The following is a 16,865-nucleotide window of genomic DNA, read 5'->3' as shown; positions in this document are numbered from 1 at the left end:
GTCTTATGTACAGGTAGTCCTTGACTTATGACCACAATTGAACTGAACATTTATGTTGCTGTGTGAGACAGTTGTTAAGTGAACTTTGCCTCATTTTACAACCTTTCTTGCCATAGTTGTTAAGTGAATCACTGCAGCTGTTAAGTTAGTAACACAGCTGTTAAGTGAATCTGGCTTCCCCATTGACTGTTTACTTGTCAGAAAGTTGCAAAATGCTGCAATGGGCGTAAGTGTAAAAACTGGTCATGTGACTTTTTCAGTGATATTGTAACTTTGAATGGTCATTAAATGAACTGTTGTAAGTTGAGGTCTACCTGTAGTTGAACTGAAATCCTAGAATTGACAAGTACCCTTCAAAGGAAAAAAATAAAATCCAGTAAAATAAAAACATGTGAAAAATACATATGTTTATGAGCGCTCTATATATGTATATGCATATTCACACACACATTCACACACACACATACACACACACACACACACACACATACACATATTAGAGTAATGTAGTAACTGGACCTATTCTTTGGGAATAAAGGAAGAAAAATGTGTTCAGTAGATAGTAAGGTAACAGGTCTATATCTTTAGGATGCAGTCTTTTCTCAAATCTTAATCTTTGTAGGCATGTTTCCTGATCCTTGATCTCAATGCCTTTTTCTCTTTGTCTCTCTAGGCACAGAATGATCTTGCCTCCTTGGCTTTTATTCCACTGGCTTTCCTAGATACTGCTCTCTGTTGGTGGATATCCTTCTTCACTGGTTTATTTGGTGGATTGTTAATTTATTTGGAGCTGGGTTTTCATGGTGGGTGGCATTCTCCTTTAGATATTCTGACTGATCTTTTTATTGTTTGATTTATTCCCCAGATATAATACTCCCAAGATTTTGCTCCTGCCTACCTTTGCTAGTGCATTTCAATTAGTGAATTTGAATGTGATTTCAGCATTCTTATCCTTCACTCAGTACGATAAGCATTGAATCTCAGTACATCTGGAAGGCAGCAGGTTGGGGAAAACTATAGTACGGAACAAGCCTCATTTTGCTTAGTGGACTTTTGAGGTCAAAATGGACAGCATTTGACTGCAAATCTAGTGACCAAAGAGGCTAGTGAAAACTAAATCTTTTGCAGAATGATTTACATAATTCCATGGGGTCAGTGATACAGGTAGTACTCGACTTATGACCATAATTGAGTCCAAAATTTATATTGCCAACTGAGAAATTTGTTAAGTGAGCTTTGTCCCATTTTATGACTTTTCTTGCCACAGTTGTTAAGTGAATCTGTCTTTCCCATTGACTTTGCTTGCCAGAAGGTCACAAAAAGTGATTGTGTGACCCTGGGAAACTGCAACTGTCATAACATTTAACCAGTTGTCAAGCATCCAAACGTAAATCATGTGATCATGGGAATGCTGCAATGGTCGTAAGTATGAAAAATGGTTATAAGTCACTTTTTTCAGTGCTGTTGTAACTTTGACTAGTCACTAAATGAACTGTTGTAAGTCGAGGACTACCTGTAGTTACCACTTTTGGAAGTGCTCTTGTTGTAGTAGTAGGGTATATAACTGTAATCTGAATTTCTACAGAATGTATTCAAGCCTAATTTAGGTATCCACCAGAAGCGCGGATCTCAGTAGTTGTGGTAGTTGGGAATTCTGAAATCTGAAGTTGTACATCACTCAGTTGGGAAAGACAACCAGAGGATTTTCAACTTGGATTGGAAAATCTCCTGTCAAAAATCCTGGAGAGCTGCTGTTATTCAACCCAAGCAGTATTAGGTTAGATGGGACATGGTCTGATTCAATAATTTGATTCAACATTGCACTAATACAACTTATTTGATTTGGGACTTTGTATGTTATGCAAACCCATCTAATTCTACCGATTATGTTTAAGCAAACCTTGGTTTAGAATGAAGTATGAACCCATCCGTTGTGAGGCAATTTACATTGTACTGGCAAAAAGGGATGCTATGCTCATTTTAGTAATCCTCCTCAGAGTTTGCATGTACTTGTGATTTATGCCAGAGATGGAACTCATCTTGGCATACTTTCTGTAAAATGGCTGAAAACTAAGTTCATAAGGACAATACTTTAAACAGGCACTATAAAGTTTGGAGATAGGATGCCACATGACTGATCTCAGTACTATTAGTTCATATTTCACGCAGGCAGGATTATTCATTATTTTTAACAGCCTTTGGAGCAATACCAGAACTAAGTATATTTAATAACATCTGTGTCAGGGATTCAACGTGGCAACTAAAAATTGAGGCAGTATGCAAAATAGGTAAAATATTCAGATTTCTGTGAGTTGTTTATTATATATATATGTTATTTTCCCAGGATTAATGGGTAATAATATATCTGGTGATATCAAATAAGATCTGAAAAGAAACTAGAGTATGATTATGTCATAAATGTATATATACTGAATCTTCCCTTGACTTTCTATACATATTTATCAGTTTAACTCAAACAATGAAATTGTTGAAGCTTAGGAGGAATGTTGTGAAGCTATCTCTTTACCGGCACTTTACCAATACACTCATCTTGGCAATAGCAGGTAAATTGTAGAAATTATTATTCCTAATTTTAAAATAAACATTGTTAAACCAGATATCATAGGGTACTTAGCATTGGTGCTCAAGGTCAAGAAACATGTCCACATTTATTTCATAAATAAATAATAATGGTACATAAATGAAGGAGATAAAAGGAAATAAAAATTTTGCCAGGAAGGAGATTGCATTCTTATGACTTACTGAAATTTGCCAATCTATTTCAAACAAAAATTTCTTATTTCTTATTATAATTCTAGGATGCAGAAGTAAATATGTTATCTTTGTTATCTCCTTACGTTTATTGAACTGAATTGGAAGTTAAGGGTAAATATTTTTCTGTAAAACTGTTCATTATGATTTTTATTTTCAGTGAATAAAGAGCAAGTTTCAAAGAAATCAGGCAGATGACCAGAAGTTTAATAGTATGAATTAGTTATAGACGATAATAATAATTACATTATTCTGCAGTTCTGCAGTTCAGTCTGATTTGCTAATATTTTGCCATATGTATGTGTTCTTATTTTTTTAAAAAAAACTTTTAGCATCTATTGTTTTTATCATCTGGACAACTTTGAAATTCAGACTGATGGATTGTAAGTCGGTGAGTCTGTCTCTTTTTTGTCAGTTTTGCTAGCTAAGTAGATAGCTAGGAATTTGATAACCTTGTCTTAACTTGGAAGCTAAGCTGGCTCAGACCTGGGTGGATGCGATAGAGCACGGGTGTCAAACGTGATCACATCACGTGACGTATCGTGAAGCATCATGATGTTTTTTGCCTTTGTGTGACCTGTGTGTGATGTATCCGGTTTGTGGGCTGCCAGTTTGACACCCCTGCGATAGAGAATTATCACGACTATAGGCTGATCTGGGAAGGTAAGAATATATCTTGGGAGAAGTCAATGGCAAATGAAAACACTTCTTTATTATTGCTAAGGAAACAACATGGGCATGAGCCTAAAATCATTAGGAGTCAAACTTTAATTTTGCCTTGCTGAAAATGTTGGGATTTCATTTCAAAAATGGAACTTTTTATCATTTAATATCTTATGTCTATTAACAGGACTGGCAAGAGCTATGGGTTGATGATGCCATCTGGCGGCTGTTGTTCTCAATGATTCTTTTTGTCATCATGATTCTTTGGAGGCCATCTGCCAACAACCAGCGGTACTATACTTTATACTATAGTTTATACTGTACTTTATAGTATATATACTTTATACTATAAATATAGGTAGATACAGTCGAAGGCATCGGCTTATTGTAGCTGTCCAGTACTTTCCCTTTTAGCTTTAGATACTACAAACAATCTTAAAGAAACAGTTTAAAGAAACAGTAAAAATATTTTACTGTTGAAGCCATTAATCCGATGAAGCCATTATTTGTTACTTTGCTTCCTGAAAGGTTTGCTTTTTCACCGTTGTCTGAAGAAGATGAGGACGATGAACAGAAAGAGCCAATGCTGAAAGAGAGTTTTGGTAAGAAAAACATATCTCTGTTTTATGAAAGCAACTTTAATTCTGAAAGGGCATATCTGTAGCTTCATGTATTATTACTAGTATCCCTTTACCCCAATTCAAGTTTTAATTACATACCATTATTGCAGTCTTTTGTGAAACAAGGCTATTACAAGCAATTGTTTTGCATTTTTGTCCCTAAGAGACATAATTTTTTTTTCATGGGATGGTCTCTCCAATCTTTGCATTGGCACTGGAATTCAAGCGGCAGCTGAAAACATAGTTACATTTGAGTCAGATATTTAAGAAATAAACAAGGTGGACTTGATTCACACATTATAATGAATTATGGTTAAATGACTGTATAATACACCATTGGGTGCATCTGCATATATTAAGATCAAAATATAACATTATGATTTACCACGTCATGTGAACCAGGGAACAATAAACTTCTAAAGTTGATCGTGCTGTTCAGCATGTAAGAAATACATCCTTATATCTTCATGAGAGCATTTGGAATGGAACTAGAATACTGTAGATTAAAACAGATCTCTACTTTTTCTCACATCTCCAAACAGACCTGTTTGCTCTATGTTTGTCAGACATAGATACTGAACCTCTGTTCCTAAAATAGCTCCAGTGGGCTACTCCAGTTTTGCCCAGTTTAGGCACGCTTTTGTCTTTTTGAAGATCTCTCTCATATTGATTTATCATGGCATCAGAAATAAACAGAATTGAAAACTAAGTCTATAGGACCAAATAATTTTGCCTATGTTATCTTTCCCAGGAGTTGCCTCCACAGGTCTATTCCAATTTTCCAAAAAACAGTTTTTAAGCCTGTTCTGAATGTGGGAAATAGATTAAACACTGATAAATATGTATTATATATTATATTTTACATACTCAACTAAGTGTTCCACTCTTGAATAAGATTCCTCCCCTAATATTTTATGCAGAAGGCATGAAAATGAGAACTTCAAAACAAGAATCAAATGGAAATCCTAAAACCAACAAAGCAGTAAGTTCTTAGCTAGTATTTTTTTAGCTAATGCTGGGAAAATGAAAGATATAAGAATAATGTGCTAAGATGCTGATTAGCAAAATATTACTTCCAATAAATGGCAGCAATTATGAGTGATGTCAGTTGTTGGGATTAAACTAAAATATGCTTAAAAAGGGAGATGCAATAGCAAAGACAACTTTTTAATTTGCACCTAAACTTATGCCTTTTATAAATACCGTATATACTTGAGTATAAGCCGAATTTTTCAGCCCACTTTTTGGGCTGAAAAATCCCACTTCGGCTTATACTCCAGTCAACAAAAAAACTTACCGAGGACTTATGCGCGGCCGAGGCTTTGGTGCTTCCGGGATCGCGCGCACCTCTCCCAAGCCACCGCCGTCCGGAGACCTGCTGAAGTTTGGGGAGTTTGCGCCCTGCCTGCCTGCTTCTTTCCACAGCGGAAAGAAGCAGGCAGGCAGGGGGCGGAGGAACGGAGACCCGGCGACGTTTGGGGAGGTTTGGGCGCCTCCCCAAATATCCCCAAACGTCGCCGGGTCTCCGTTCCTCTGCGCCCTGCCTGCCTGCTTCTTTCCACAGCGGAAAGAAGCAGGCAGGCAGGGCGCAGAGGAACGGAGACCCGGCGACGTTTGGGGATATTTGGGGAGGCGCCCAAACCTCCCCAAACGTCGCCGGGTCTCCGTTCCTCCGATTCTTCTTGGCTCCCGGTCTCCCCCAGGCTTCCCGGCTGTGATTGGCGAGCGAGCCTCCCGAGCTCCGGCGGCCGTGACATCAGCAGAAGCGGAGCAAGCAAAAGTGAAGGGGGAAGGAAGTTCACCAGCAGCACCTCGAGCCCGCTCCAAGCGCTGGCGGACGCGGAGCCGAAAGAGAAGCAGCATCTCTGCGCGCCCGGGCTGCTGGGGTGAAGTTGCAGCCGCCGCACCAACCAGCTCCTATTTACAGCCACCCATCCGAGAGAAAAGCGGCTAGGGTGCTTCGTCAGCCTTGATCCGGGACGCAGCCTGACCTCCCCTCGTCCCGGGAGACTCTCGCTTCCCCCCACCCCCCACCCTCCCTACATCCCGAGCCTTCCAGATCTTCGCCTGCCTACTCGCGAGCAGGCATGTTTTCCAGCCAATCCGGGCCTGGGAGCAGGGCGCCGGCGGCACGTCCACTTTCCCCGCACTCTCCGTTCAGACGGCGCCCTTTGAGCCTGGAGTGATGCGGACGTCGGAAAAGGGCGCCGGGCGAAAGCAGCGAAGCGGGATTGCCGCGTGCCCCCCACTCCTCCTCCTCCTCCTCCTCTTCTTCTTCTTCCTCCTCCTGGTCGGCTTGACACCCCCATTTCGGCTGCTTCGCAAACTGCTTCCTCCACCCCACCCCACCTCACCCCTCCCCGCAAAAGATGCCGGGGTCGACAGCGTTTTTTCTACCCGGAACAAGCAAACACGCAGGCAACCCTGCACTATTCAGCTCAGTGAAGTCACGCTTGGTTAAAAAACAGATTTAATAATAATAATAATAAGAAGAAGAAGTTGGGCTGATCAAATGTTTCAATAATGACTGAAGGAGGGCTGCTTGTACCTTGGTCTTTGTGCTGGTGTCTTGACATGCCAATACACTAGTACGGAAAGCTGCCGTTCACTTTCGGGGGGAGGAAAAAAAACAACAACACCGCACGCTTTCCGCCCCGAAAATCAGCTGATCGGGCGTTTCAAGCCGTTTCAAGCGTGACTTCACTGAGCTGAATAGTGCAGGGTTGCCTGCGTGTTTGCTTGTTCCGGGTAGAAAAAACGCTGTCGACCCCGGCATCTTTTGCGGGGAGGGGTGAGGTGGGGTGGGGTGGGGTGGAGGAAGCACTGAACGGAGAGTGCGGGGAAAGTGGACGTGCCGCCGGCGCCCTGCTCCCAGGCCCGGATTGGCTGGAAAACATGCCTGCTCGCGAGTAGGCAGGCGAAGATCTGGAAGGCTCGGGATGTAGGGAGGGTGGGGGGAAGCGAGAGTCTCCCGGGACGAGGGGAGGTCAGGCTGCGTCCCGGATCAAGGCCGACGAAGCACCGACAGCCGCTTTTCTCTCGGATGGGTGGCTGTAAATAGGAGCTGGTTGGTGCGGCGGCTGCAACTTCACCCCAGCAGCCCGGGCGCGCAGAGATGCTGCTTCTCTTTCGGCTCCGCGTCCGCCAGCGCTTGGAGCGGGCTCGAGGTGCTGCTGGTGAACTTCCTTCCCCCTTCGCTTTTGCTTGCTCCGCTTCTGCTGATGTCACGGCCGCCGGAGCTCGGGAGGCTCGCTCGCCAATCACAGCCGGGAAGCCTGGGGGAGACTGGGAGCCAAGAAGCCAGCCGCCGCGAGTGCTGCGAGGGAGCGCGGCGTGGCGGGCGGCTTTTTAAAGGGAACGCCGCCCCCTTTTTAAACTTCCCCTCCTCCTCCGCCCAGCCTTTACTCTTCTTTCCTTCCACTTTCCGGATTAGGGCTGGGGAAGGAAGGAAGGAAGGAAGGAAGGAAGGAAGGAAGGAAGGAAGGAAGGAAGGAAGGAAGGAAGGAAGGATTTAGAGAGGAGGGAAAGGGGAGGGAGGGAGGGAGGGAGGGAGGAAGGAAGGAAGGAAGGAAGGAAGGAAGGAAGGAAGGATTTAGAGAGGAGGGAAAGGGGAGGGAGGGAGGGAGGGAACAAGCAAACGCTGCCCCAAAACTGGGGCGTTTCAAGCCATGGCTCCTCCGGCAACAGTCGCTTAAGCTGCAGTTCATCCGGTTCCCCCAGCCTTTCCAAATATTCCAGGCTGGAGCATTCACTCCCTCCGCAGTTCCTCCAGCCATTACGAGCCGTTTCTGGTTAAGTTCAAACAAATACAAGCAGATTCAAGCCGTGGCTCTTTCCGCCCCGAAAATCAGCTGATCGGGCGTTTCAAGCCGCGGCGTTTCAAAACGGCCACAATCTCCCGGCAAGACCTCCTGTGCAGTTCCTCCAGCCATTACAAAGCAACTCTGGTCAAATTCAGGCCGTTTCGGTCTAATTCAGGCAGATGCAAACAGATTCAAGCCGCGGCTCTTCCACCCGAAAATCAGCTGATCGGGCGTTTCAAGACGCGGCGTTTCAAAACGGCTACAATCTCCCGGCCAGACCTCCAGCTGCCTCACCTGACAATCGGGGAGGGGAGGGGAGGGGGGGAGGAAGAAACCAGCGCACCCTTCGCCCTTTTATTGTCGCAATCGAAGAGGCAGGAGAATGCGGGGTGGGGAGGGGAGAGAGAGAGAGAGAGAGTAGAAATCCCTATTTTCGGAGCCGAGAAGAGAAGCGCGCTACAGCAGTCGCTAGAGTTCCCCCCAAGGGGGCGGAGAAAGAAGAACTCTCGGAGCGTTTCTTTCGTAAATACGCGCGCAGGCACACACTCGCCCAGCCGCGCGCTTCGCCCAGCTTCTCGCGGGGAGTTTGCAAGCCCTTCGTTTCTCTTCAGGGCCGTCAGAAGGGCGAGCAAGTCTCTGCCCTGCCCTGCCCTGCCGTGGGGGTGGAGAGCCAAGCGCGCTTGACGTTCCTGGAACCGAGAAGGGCCTGCGGAGACTGACACCAACCCGAGTGCCCAAGCGGGTCTTCTCAGCATCAGGCAAAGTAGCTCACATGCAAAACAAGCCCGGCAGAGGAGCCGGAGCAGCTCCGCTGCTGGGGGCGCGTCTCGGCCGGGCCTTGCAGGATCTGGGCCGGGCGCCTCTGCTCGCCGCTCCGGCTCCTCTGCCGGGCTTGTTTCGCGTGCGAGCTACTTTGCCGGCCGCTGCTGAGGGAAGATCTCTGGAGAGGAGCATAAGGTGAGCTGCTGCATTTCCCAGCCTCGGCTTATACTCGAGTCACCAACTTTTTCCATTTTTGGGGGGTAAAATTAGGGGTCTCGGCTTATATTCGAGTCGGCTTATATTCAAGTATATACGGTACATATTTTAGGTCTCTTATGGCAAAAATATCTTCTAACTGTCACAAAATATCTTTCTCCCATAGTGTGTGTAATGAAAAAAATTACCATTGTGTGAATAAACTGTAATTTCCAAATTGCTAATTATTTTAGCATTAAAGATATTATTTAATGTAATTTGCCCAATGAATAATAACAATTTAAAGCACTTTGGATACTATACGGATAGTCCTCACTTAACAATTGTACTTTTTACCAGCAATTCTGTTATTAAGTGAAGCAGTCCTAAAGCACATCATGTGACCATGTTAACTTAATAGCAGTTGTAGCAGTCTTAGGCGCTGCCATTAGGCGAATCCCATGTGATTGCAGCATCCTGAGGTTATGTGATGGCCATTTGCAACCTCTTGCAGACTTCCCTATTGACTTTGCTTGTTTGAAGCTGACAGTGAACATTGCAAATGATGATCATGTGACCGTGGGGCATTGCGACATCGTAATTTCAAGCTGCTTGCCAGCCCCCCCAGATCCCGATCACATGACTGCGGGGACAGCTGCAACAGCGGCAACTATGAGGACCTTTTGTAAGTCCCTCTTGTTCAGTGATGTTATAACTTTGAATGGTCACTGAATGAACGGGCGTTAAGCAAGGATTACATGTATATGAATAACCTGTAATTGAAATTTTTTAATGAATAATGGCACGTTAAAGTACTTTGAATGCGATACATTCTTTAGCATGCTTTAAAATAAAACTGGTAATTCAATTAAGCGTATCTTTTTAAAATGATGGCCTATGTTATATATAAAGTAATGTAGTAAAATGTTTATGGGCCTCTTTGAAATAAGAGGTGAAAAAAATGACAGATATAGTTAATGAGATATTCCATTGGAAAAATATGGGGAAGATACTTTTTTGCTTAATATTTTAGATTGAATGTAATCATCACAAAAATGTACTATAATTTTAAGCACATAATAATTCAATAATCTTCTTTTTAAAAACTGTAGCAAGAAGATGATTTGAAATGGGTAGAAGAGAATGTTCCTTCTTCTGTGACTGATGTGTAAGTAACCATAGTAAGAGTTACACATAAAAATATATTTAAAAGCACTAAAATAGTTATTTTGAAAATAAAGGGGGTGTTGCCACTTGCAATATCCAGAATGGGTGTAACTACTGGATTCTGCCTTTTAGGCTGCCAGTTATCAGTTTCTAATATACATTATAAATGCATCCTTGTCCTTGTTTAAACTTGCTTTTACTTGATGAAACAATCTTTGGGAAGCTTTTTAGAATCAACGGCCTTTGTTAGATTAGACAATATCCACTGGATAGGCTGCTAAATAGCAATAGCACTTAAGACTTATCTACTGCTTCATAGTGCTTTACAGCCCTCTCTAAGCAGTTTACAGAGTCAGCATATAGCACCCAGCAATCTGGGTCTTCATTTTACTGACCTTGGAAGATGGAAGGCTGAATGAACCTTGAGGAGGCTGTCAGGATCGAACTCCTGGCTATAAGCAGACTCAGCCTGCAATACTGCATTCTAACTATTGTACCACCAGGGCTCTTCTGCCCCACTGTCAGACTGGCCCCAACTTGCTCCCTAGGAAAGTACAACCCTTGACTCCATAGGTATTAGACAAAAGGTACGTTAACTAGAGATGTTGAGTGAAGAAAAACCGCACGAAAATCATATATTGAAAGCAATTCCCAGTGTCCAAAACCCTCCCCCCCTGGGAGAGCAGTCCAATTAGATCTTGTTCTGATGTTTGGGAACTTGGTGCCTCCAGAGCCACAGCAAATTCCTTTCTCAGGGCTGGTGTCCTTGAAGGCAGAAGATGGCTCTTTTTAGCACCTCTGGTGTCTGTCAGTGTCCATACTCCCCAATTTCCCACAAGATTATTTTACATCTCCAGCACTCTTCCCCTCGCTAGTGCCCCTCCCCCCCTGGTTATGGCAGTTTTATTTTTATTTACTAACACGCATCAAAGAAGATGAAAATAGGCAGCTGACACCCACATTTGATAGTGTCATGATGATGTCACCAAAAGAGATGGGTGGAAATGGGGCAGTCCTTTTTATTATTGTGAAGATTTGAGGTAGGTTAAAGATGGAAGTGGGAATAGAAAGCTTATCATTTCTACCACTAAACTCCTGAACCTTAGGAGTGGGGAAGTAAGGGTAGGCATGGAAGGATTTTTATTTCCCAGAATCTTCCTGCTTCCATCCTAACCTTTTTTTTGGGGAAAAAAGAAATAGGCCACTTTGCAGCCCATTTTTGTAATGTTACTTCAAATGCTCAATGACCAGGAGGTGACAGGCACTTAGTCTGAGGTCTAAAGGCCCCATGTATCTCCCCAAAGTTTTGGGTTCAGCCCCAAGAATTACCTACAAAATTGGTGAAGGAAGAGAAAGTGAATAAATACATGAAGAACCATAATATTTATTACATTTTAATTAATTTCATTTTTAATCATATTAAATACAATTATCTTTCTGGGCTTACCTATTTTTCCCCCCAACCATGTGTTATGAAGTAGTCAAATGTAGCCCTAGGCCGGAAACAATATATATCCTTGTCTTACATGGCTGATGTGGACAAATGCTAATTTTGTTTAATGTTCATTGAAAGAAAAATGCAAAGTTTTGTCTATTTATGTGGTTTTTCTTTTCCTGCACTCTGAATCACCAGCATATTTTGGTGAATATGCATACTTCATGCTAGCATGACAGCAGTCATGAATTACTCTTTGTTTTACTATGTTTTTCTTTCCTTCTCAATTGCAGGGCTTTGCCAGCATTACTGGATTCAGACGAGGTCAGTAACTAACCCTTAAGCAATAATTCAGGTCCTATGATATGACAAAAGAGTCATGAGTTAAGAATTAAATAAATGATTTCAACAATTAAAAACTGAATGCTTTAACTGTTTCAGTTAGTGTATTAGGGAATTACTAAATGTCAAAGGGAAATTTTGTTTAATACTTTAGTCAAAGATTTCATAACAGATACCTGATTTTTTTAAAACAATCTGCATTGAGATAGTTATGCAAAAAGCCTGTGAATGGAATCCTTTAACCCTTCCCTGCAATTATCCCTTTATTCCCTCCCACTAGCTATTTTCTACAACAAATCTTAATTTTGTCTGTGTATATGGGAAGGGAGAGAATTAAATCTAAATTGGAATAAGTCTAAAATATGTTAAGACTTCATGTCAGCGTTTGGTGAAAAACATCAATAGATGAGAACGATATTTCACTCAAAATACTTAATACCAGCTTTTAAAATGGTAAATATGAATTGTCCAACCTGGAATTTCTGGCAGGGGAAGCCTTGCTTGCATTGTAAAGCTCTCTAAATAAACCTGATATTTTATGGAGAGGGTGCAGAATACAAGATGGTATTGAGACTAATTTTAATGTGAATTTGATGTGAGAAATTTTTGAATGCTGTTTGGAAAACGTGCTGAGGCTTGTTGTTGTTGTTAGTTGAGAAGTCATGTCTGACCCATCGCGACCCTATGGACAACGTTTTTCCAGGCCTTCCTCTCCTCTACTATCTTCTGGAGTCCATTTAGGCTCACGCCTGCTGCTTCAGTGACTCCAGCCAGCCACCTCATTCTCTGTTGTCCCCTTCTGTTGCCCTCAACCTTTCCCAGCATTAGGCTCTTCTCCAGTGAGTCCTTCCTTCTCATTAGGTGGCCAGAGTATTTGAGTTTCAACTTCAGGATCTGGCCTTCTAAAGAGCAGTCAGGGTTGATCTCCTCTAGGACTGACCAGTTTGATAGCCTTGCAGTCCAAGGGACTCGCAGGAGTCTTCTCCAGCACCATAGTTCAAAGGCTTCAATTCTTTGGTGCTCAGTCTTTCTTATGGTCCAACTTTCACAGCCATACATTGCAACTGGGAAGACCATAGCCTTGACTATACGCACTTTTGTTGGCAGAGTGATGTCTCTGCTTTTTAGTGTGCTATCTAGATTTGCCATGGCTTTCCTCCCCAAGAGCAAGCGTCTTTTAATTTCTTGGCTGCAGTCCCCGTCTGCAGTGATCTTGGAGCCCAGGAAAATAAAATCTGTCACTACCTATGGTGCTGAGGCTACCATACAGGAAATAAGCATTCTGAATGATGATCCAAATCATATTACCCATGATCTTAAAATGTAGAGTTGTTGCTGTTGGCTTTTTATTAGACAGTGCCACCAGTGTCCCTGAAGCTTTAAAGGATCACAGGCCCTTCCAAGAGAAATCTAGGTTTCCCATTTCTCTGCTTGTTAGGATAAATGGAAATACTTGGAAGCAAGCAGCACATAGCAAAAAGGAAAGAAAGGCAAGGATAACAAGTTGCAGTGATGCTGAGGCAGGAATAATATATAAAGTGAATAACTGTAATTTGAATATACAGAATATCAGTTTTAACTGGAGAATAAGGAATAAGAAACAGTTAAGCTAAGTGACTTGTGGACTTCTTTTTGAGAAAGGATTTGAAAATAATTAGGAGAGCTCTAGTTACAATAAAACTTTTCTTAGGATGTCCATTACACGTGTACTAAAGTAAAACTCCCATAATTCCCAGTTAGCATATATTTATCGAAATACTAACTGGGGACTATGGGGAGTAGATTGAGAAAGGTTGGTACACTGAATGGATAAGGAAAATGTATTGAATTTTTTAGGAAGGATATGATGGTGGACGGTCATGGACAGGAATATTCTAACAATATTTGCTTAGTTATAGTGGGGCAGTACTGTGGAGATATTTCAGGATAATGATTAGGAAAGTACGAGAGCTAGAAAATCGAAATACACTGCAGGAATTGAAGAATGCACATTAAACAATGAAATATAAATTATTTGTGGTTCACACATTTTCCATTAGACTAACGCTAAGGGTAACATAAAAAAACATGCATTGTGCATTCTTACAAGGCAACTTGTAATCTTATTCTCTGTTTCTGATATGAGGCAAATAGCAGTAGAGTTGGTATTGGTATTATATGCTACAATCTTTAATACTATCTCACATTAAAATGTGACTTTTACCTGTTTCATGTGATATTTCTTTTGAACAAGCTATTGGGCTTAGATCAACAGCTTTTTAGGCCTTAAAAGCTTTAACTCAATGTTTTTAACATGCTAACCTTAACTTGCACCTAGAAGAGCACACTCAAACAAAATGTATATTTTGTGTATGATAAAAGTTGCCTTGTGCTCACTTTATTATGCTGAAATTGCCATAGAAGCAACAGCAACAATTAGATTAATAATGCCTTTTTCACAATCATGCTTCAGTTACAATAATGTAATTTTTTCAGGAAAGTAAATTGTTATATTTATTGGATTCCATTTATTAATCTTGCAGGAAAGAATGATCACACACTTTGAAAGATCCAAAATGGAATGAAAGATGATACGACTTGCAGAAGAATCTGTCTTACTGCTGTTTGAGAAAGGAAGACACCTTGTCTCTCTTGCAATGTTCCAATTCTGCTTTCTCTGATATGTTCCATGAACTTTGGAACTACTGATTGTTATCAGAGGGATTTTTTTTGTGTGAGGTCAGCATGGAGGGAGTTTCAGTCATGAAAAGATTTGCATTTGCACTGTTTGCTGCCAGTGTCCTACTTAAACTATGGAAATGTCTTTTCTCGCAGCAAATTCTTGTAAAGTAATTTAAGTTAAAACACTTAACAATTGGCAGAGCAACTTTTAATTCAACACTAGCTCTAAATTCCATGATTTAACTATAAGGGGTGTGAGAAAACAAGAAGTTTCTTCGAGCCAGCTAGGATGGACCATGTGCAGAAATTTCTTCAAACAAGCCAAAAGTGACCTCTGCTTGTAGATAATTTCCAGCATGGTGTATTCAGTAAGGTACTGCACTTAATTCCAGTATCCTGTACTTGAGACTGTAAATGGGGGTTTGATTCCGATCTCTATCCACTTTTCTTGGAGGACTTACACTGTCAGAGCTGACAGAATCATCATCCCATCTGTAAAAATACTTTGCATACAAAAACAGATATGCAACACCCTGTCGTGTGTGAGAAATCTTGAATCAGGATCAGTGCCTTTTCTCTTAGAAACAATAGCTATTGTCTGAAGTTTCTGCTGTCTGGCTATGAAAATAAGAGAGTTTTTGAAGGAAGACTTTGCTTAAGGAAAACTCCAAAAGAAATATTTGGAAGAAATTACGATGCTTAATATTTTTAGCAAAATTAAGTGCACTTTTTTCATTCCATTAACATAAAAAAATACTTTCAATTTAATGTACTCAAAAGCAGTTGTTACTTAATCCCAAGTTTGTTGCTATGAGGTCTGAACATGAGCAGTTAACCATTTGAATTGGAACAGTAAGTGAATGAAAAAGCCATCGAACATCACAGTACTTTCCAACTATCCCTATTTCCATGTTAAAATTATGCTAGGTTTATTGAGCCCAAAAAGATTTGAGCCATTGATTCATAAGGTCAAACAGAACCTATCAGCTGTGAATTGTGGTACTGTAATTTGTCAAAACTGAAACATTTTTTATTTGAAATTACTTGTAGGCGGCAAGCTCCAGTTGGACTGTGTTTGACTTTAAATTGTTACTTTTATTTGATTAACCTGTGCTAAATTTGCTTGGGTGAGAGCTTTGTAAAAATAGTAGTCATAAATGGGAAGTATTCTGTTTTGCAGTTCTTAAGTGGCATTCCTGATTGTTCCCAGTGGTCCTGGTGTAGTGGGGCTGACATTACACCCCAATACATCGGCTTTTTAACACTCTTGAAGTACCAGTTTTTGGAGGTCAGTGAGATATTTAAAATAGCTACCTGTCCACTGCTTCTAGGTAAAACCATAGCCAAGGCTTACAGAAGAAGAGATCTTTCTGAGCTGTTTCTTCAGATCTGGAGCTGGCTGTGATGCACAATAAAACTGCAGACTATGATGTGGCAGCTCAATCTTCAAGTCATTTTAACCAAAGGCCAAAAGGATCTTGTTACAGTACAGTATCAATAGCTTCATTACCTTCCACAGTTCATCTGCAACTCTACATCCTACCTCCCAACTATCATCTACACCAAGAGACATTTTTAACTATACACTTGTATAATTATATTTAGATACTGAATATTTGAGAGGTTTTTTTTAAAAAAGAGGCTATCAAGAAACCTGGCCCTGTTACTGGGTGGATAAATAAGTCTTGCAACAGAACAGACTCAGGTTAATCTAATGACAAATACACTTCTGGAATAATTTATGCAATTATGTGTGCTGGACCTTTCTTTTCAGTTGTCCAGAGAAGTGTGAAAGAAGGTCTTTTTTTAAACCTTTAAATTGTGTTTTTCTAAGTTTAATGCCAAAACACGAGTCCTACAGATATTTGATACAGTAATTTTTTCTGGAATAACTGGAATTGGGTTTTCACATGGAATTTAGTACTGGCTTAATTCTTCTTCCCAGATGTGTTTTGGTTGCACTTACAATGTATAAGTGGTTTGGTAAATACGGTGTCCTCTGTCTTACAAGAACTTTTTCATTTGATTCAGTCTGAATTAGCAGATTTATGTTCTGTATAATAAAATTATTTTTGCCTTTAAACACTGAAATGAGCTAAGTATGTTTCTGATATATTTTATACGAAATGTCTTATTTTTGATGGCAAAATATCAGGAACAGACCATGGGTTCAGATACAGTGGCAGCTTCTTCATTTTAATATATCCTTCTTTGTTTGGATGAGTCAAAAGACTTGAGTGCAAAAGAGCTTACACATTGCTGATCCTTAATAATTTTAGCTTTTTGTTATTCCTGAATGCCGCCACTGAACCTTAGACTGAGTTTGAAATATACACTAAAACAAAGCCAAATAAACACTGTTGTCTGGGTAGGCAACCTTGGCTCTTTTATGACTCATGGACTTCAACTCCCAAAATTTCTGACCCAGCATAACTGGCTCAGGAA

The 16,865-nt window shown here is 41.2% G+C and overlaps 1 protein-coding gene across 2 annotated transcripts in view; it reads left to right on the top strand.

The window, feature by feature from the left end:
* Nucleotides 1-16,511, top strand: part of TMEM87A (transmembrane protein 87A) — a 33,187-nt gene extending 16,676 nt beyond the window's left edge. Inside the window, exons 12-20 of one of the 2 annotated variants that reach the window (XM_083350581.1) lie at nt 674-746; nt 2,460-2,564; nt 3,105-3,163; nt 3,623-3,726; nt 3,964-4,037; nt 4,976-5,037; nt 9,928-9,983; nt 11,711-11,741; nt 14,282-16,511. In XM_083350581.1, the coding sequence (XP_083206707.1) occupies nt 674-746; nt 2,460-2,564; nt 3,105-3,163; nt 3,623-3,726; nt 3,964-4,037; nt 4,976-5,037; nt 9,928-9,983; nt 11,711-11,741; nt 14,282-14,323 (606 nt within the window). In that variant the 3' untranslated portion in view covers nt 14,324-16,511. The remainder of the gene's footprint in view (nt 1-673; nt 747-2,459; nt 2,565-3,104; nt 3,164-3,622; nt 3,727-3,963; nt 4,038-4,975; nt 5,038-9,927; nt 9,984-11,710; nt 11,742-14,281) is intronic. The other variant, XM_083350580.1, reaches the window with a different exon arrangement.
* Nucleotides 16,512-16,865: the final 354 nt, after the last annotated feature.

The sequence above is a fragment of the Vipera ursinii genome, assembly GCF_947247035.1.
Source record: "Vipera ursinii genome assembly, chromosome: 1".
NCBI classification, from domain to species: Eukaryota; Metazoa; Chordata; class Lepidosauria; order Squamata; family Viperidae; genus Vipera; species Vipera ursinii.
Note: the sequence above shows the minus strand (reverse complement) of the source record. Positions and strands in the feature narration are given on the sequence as shown.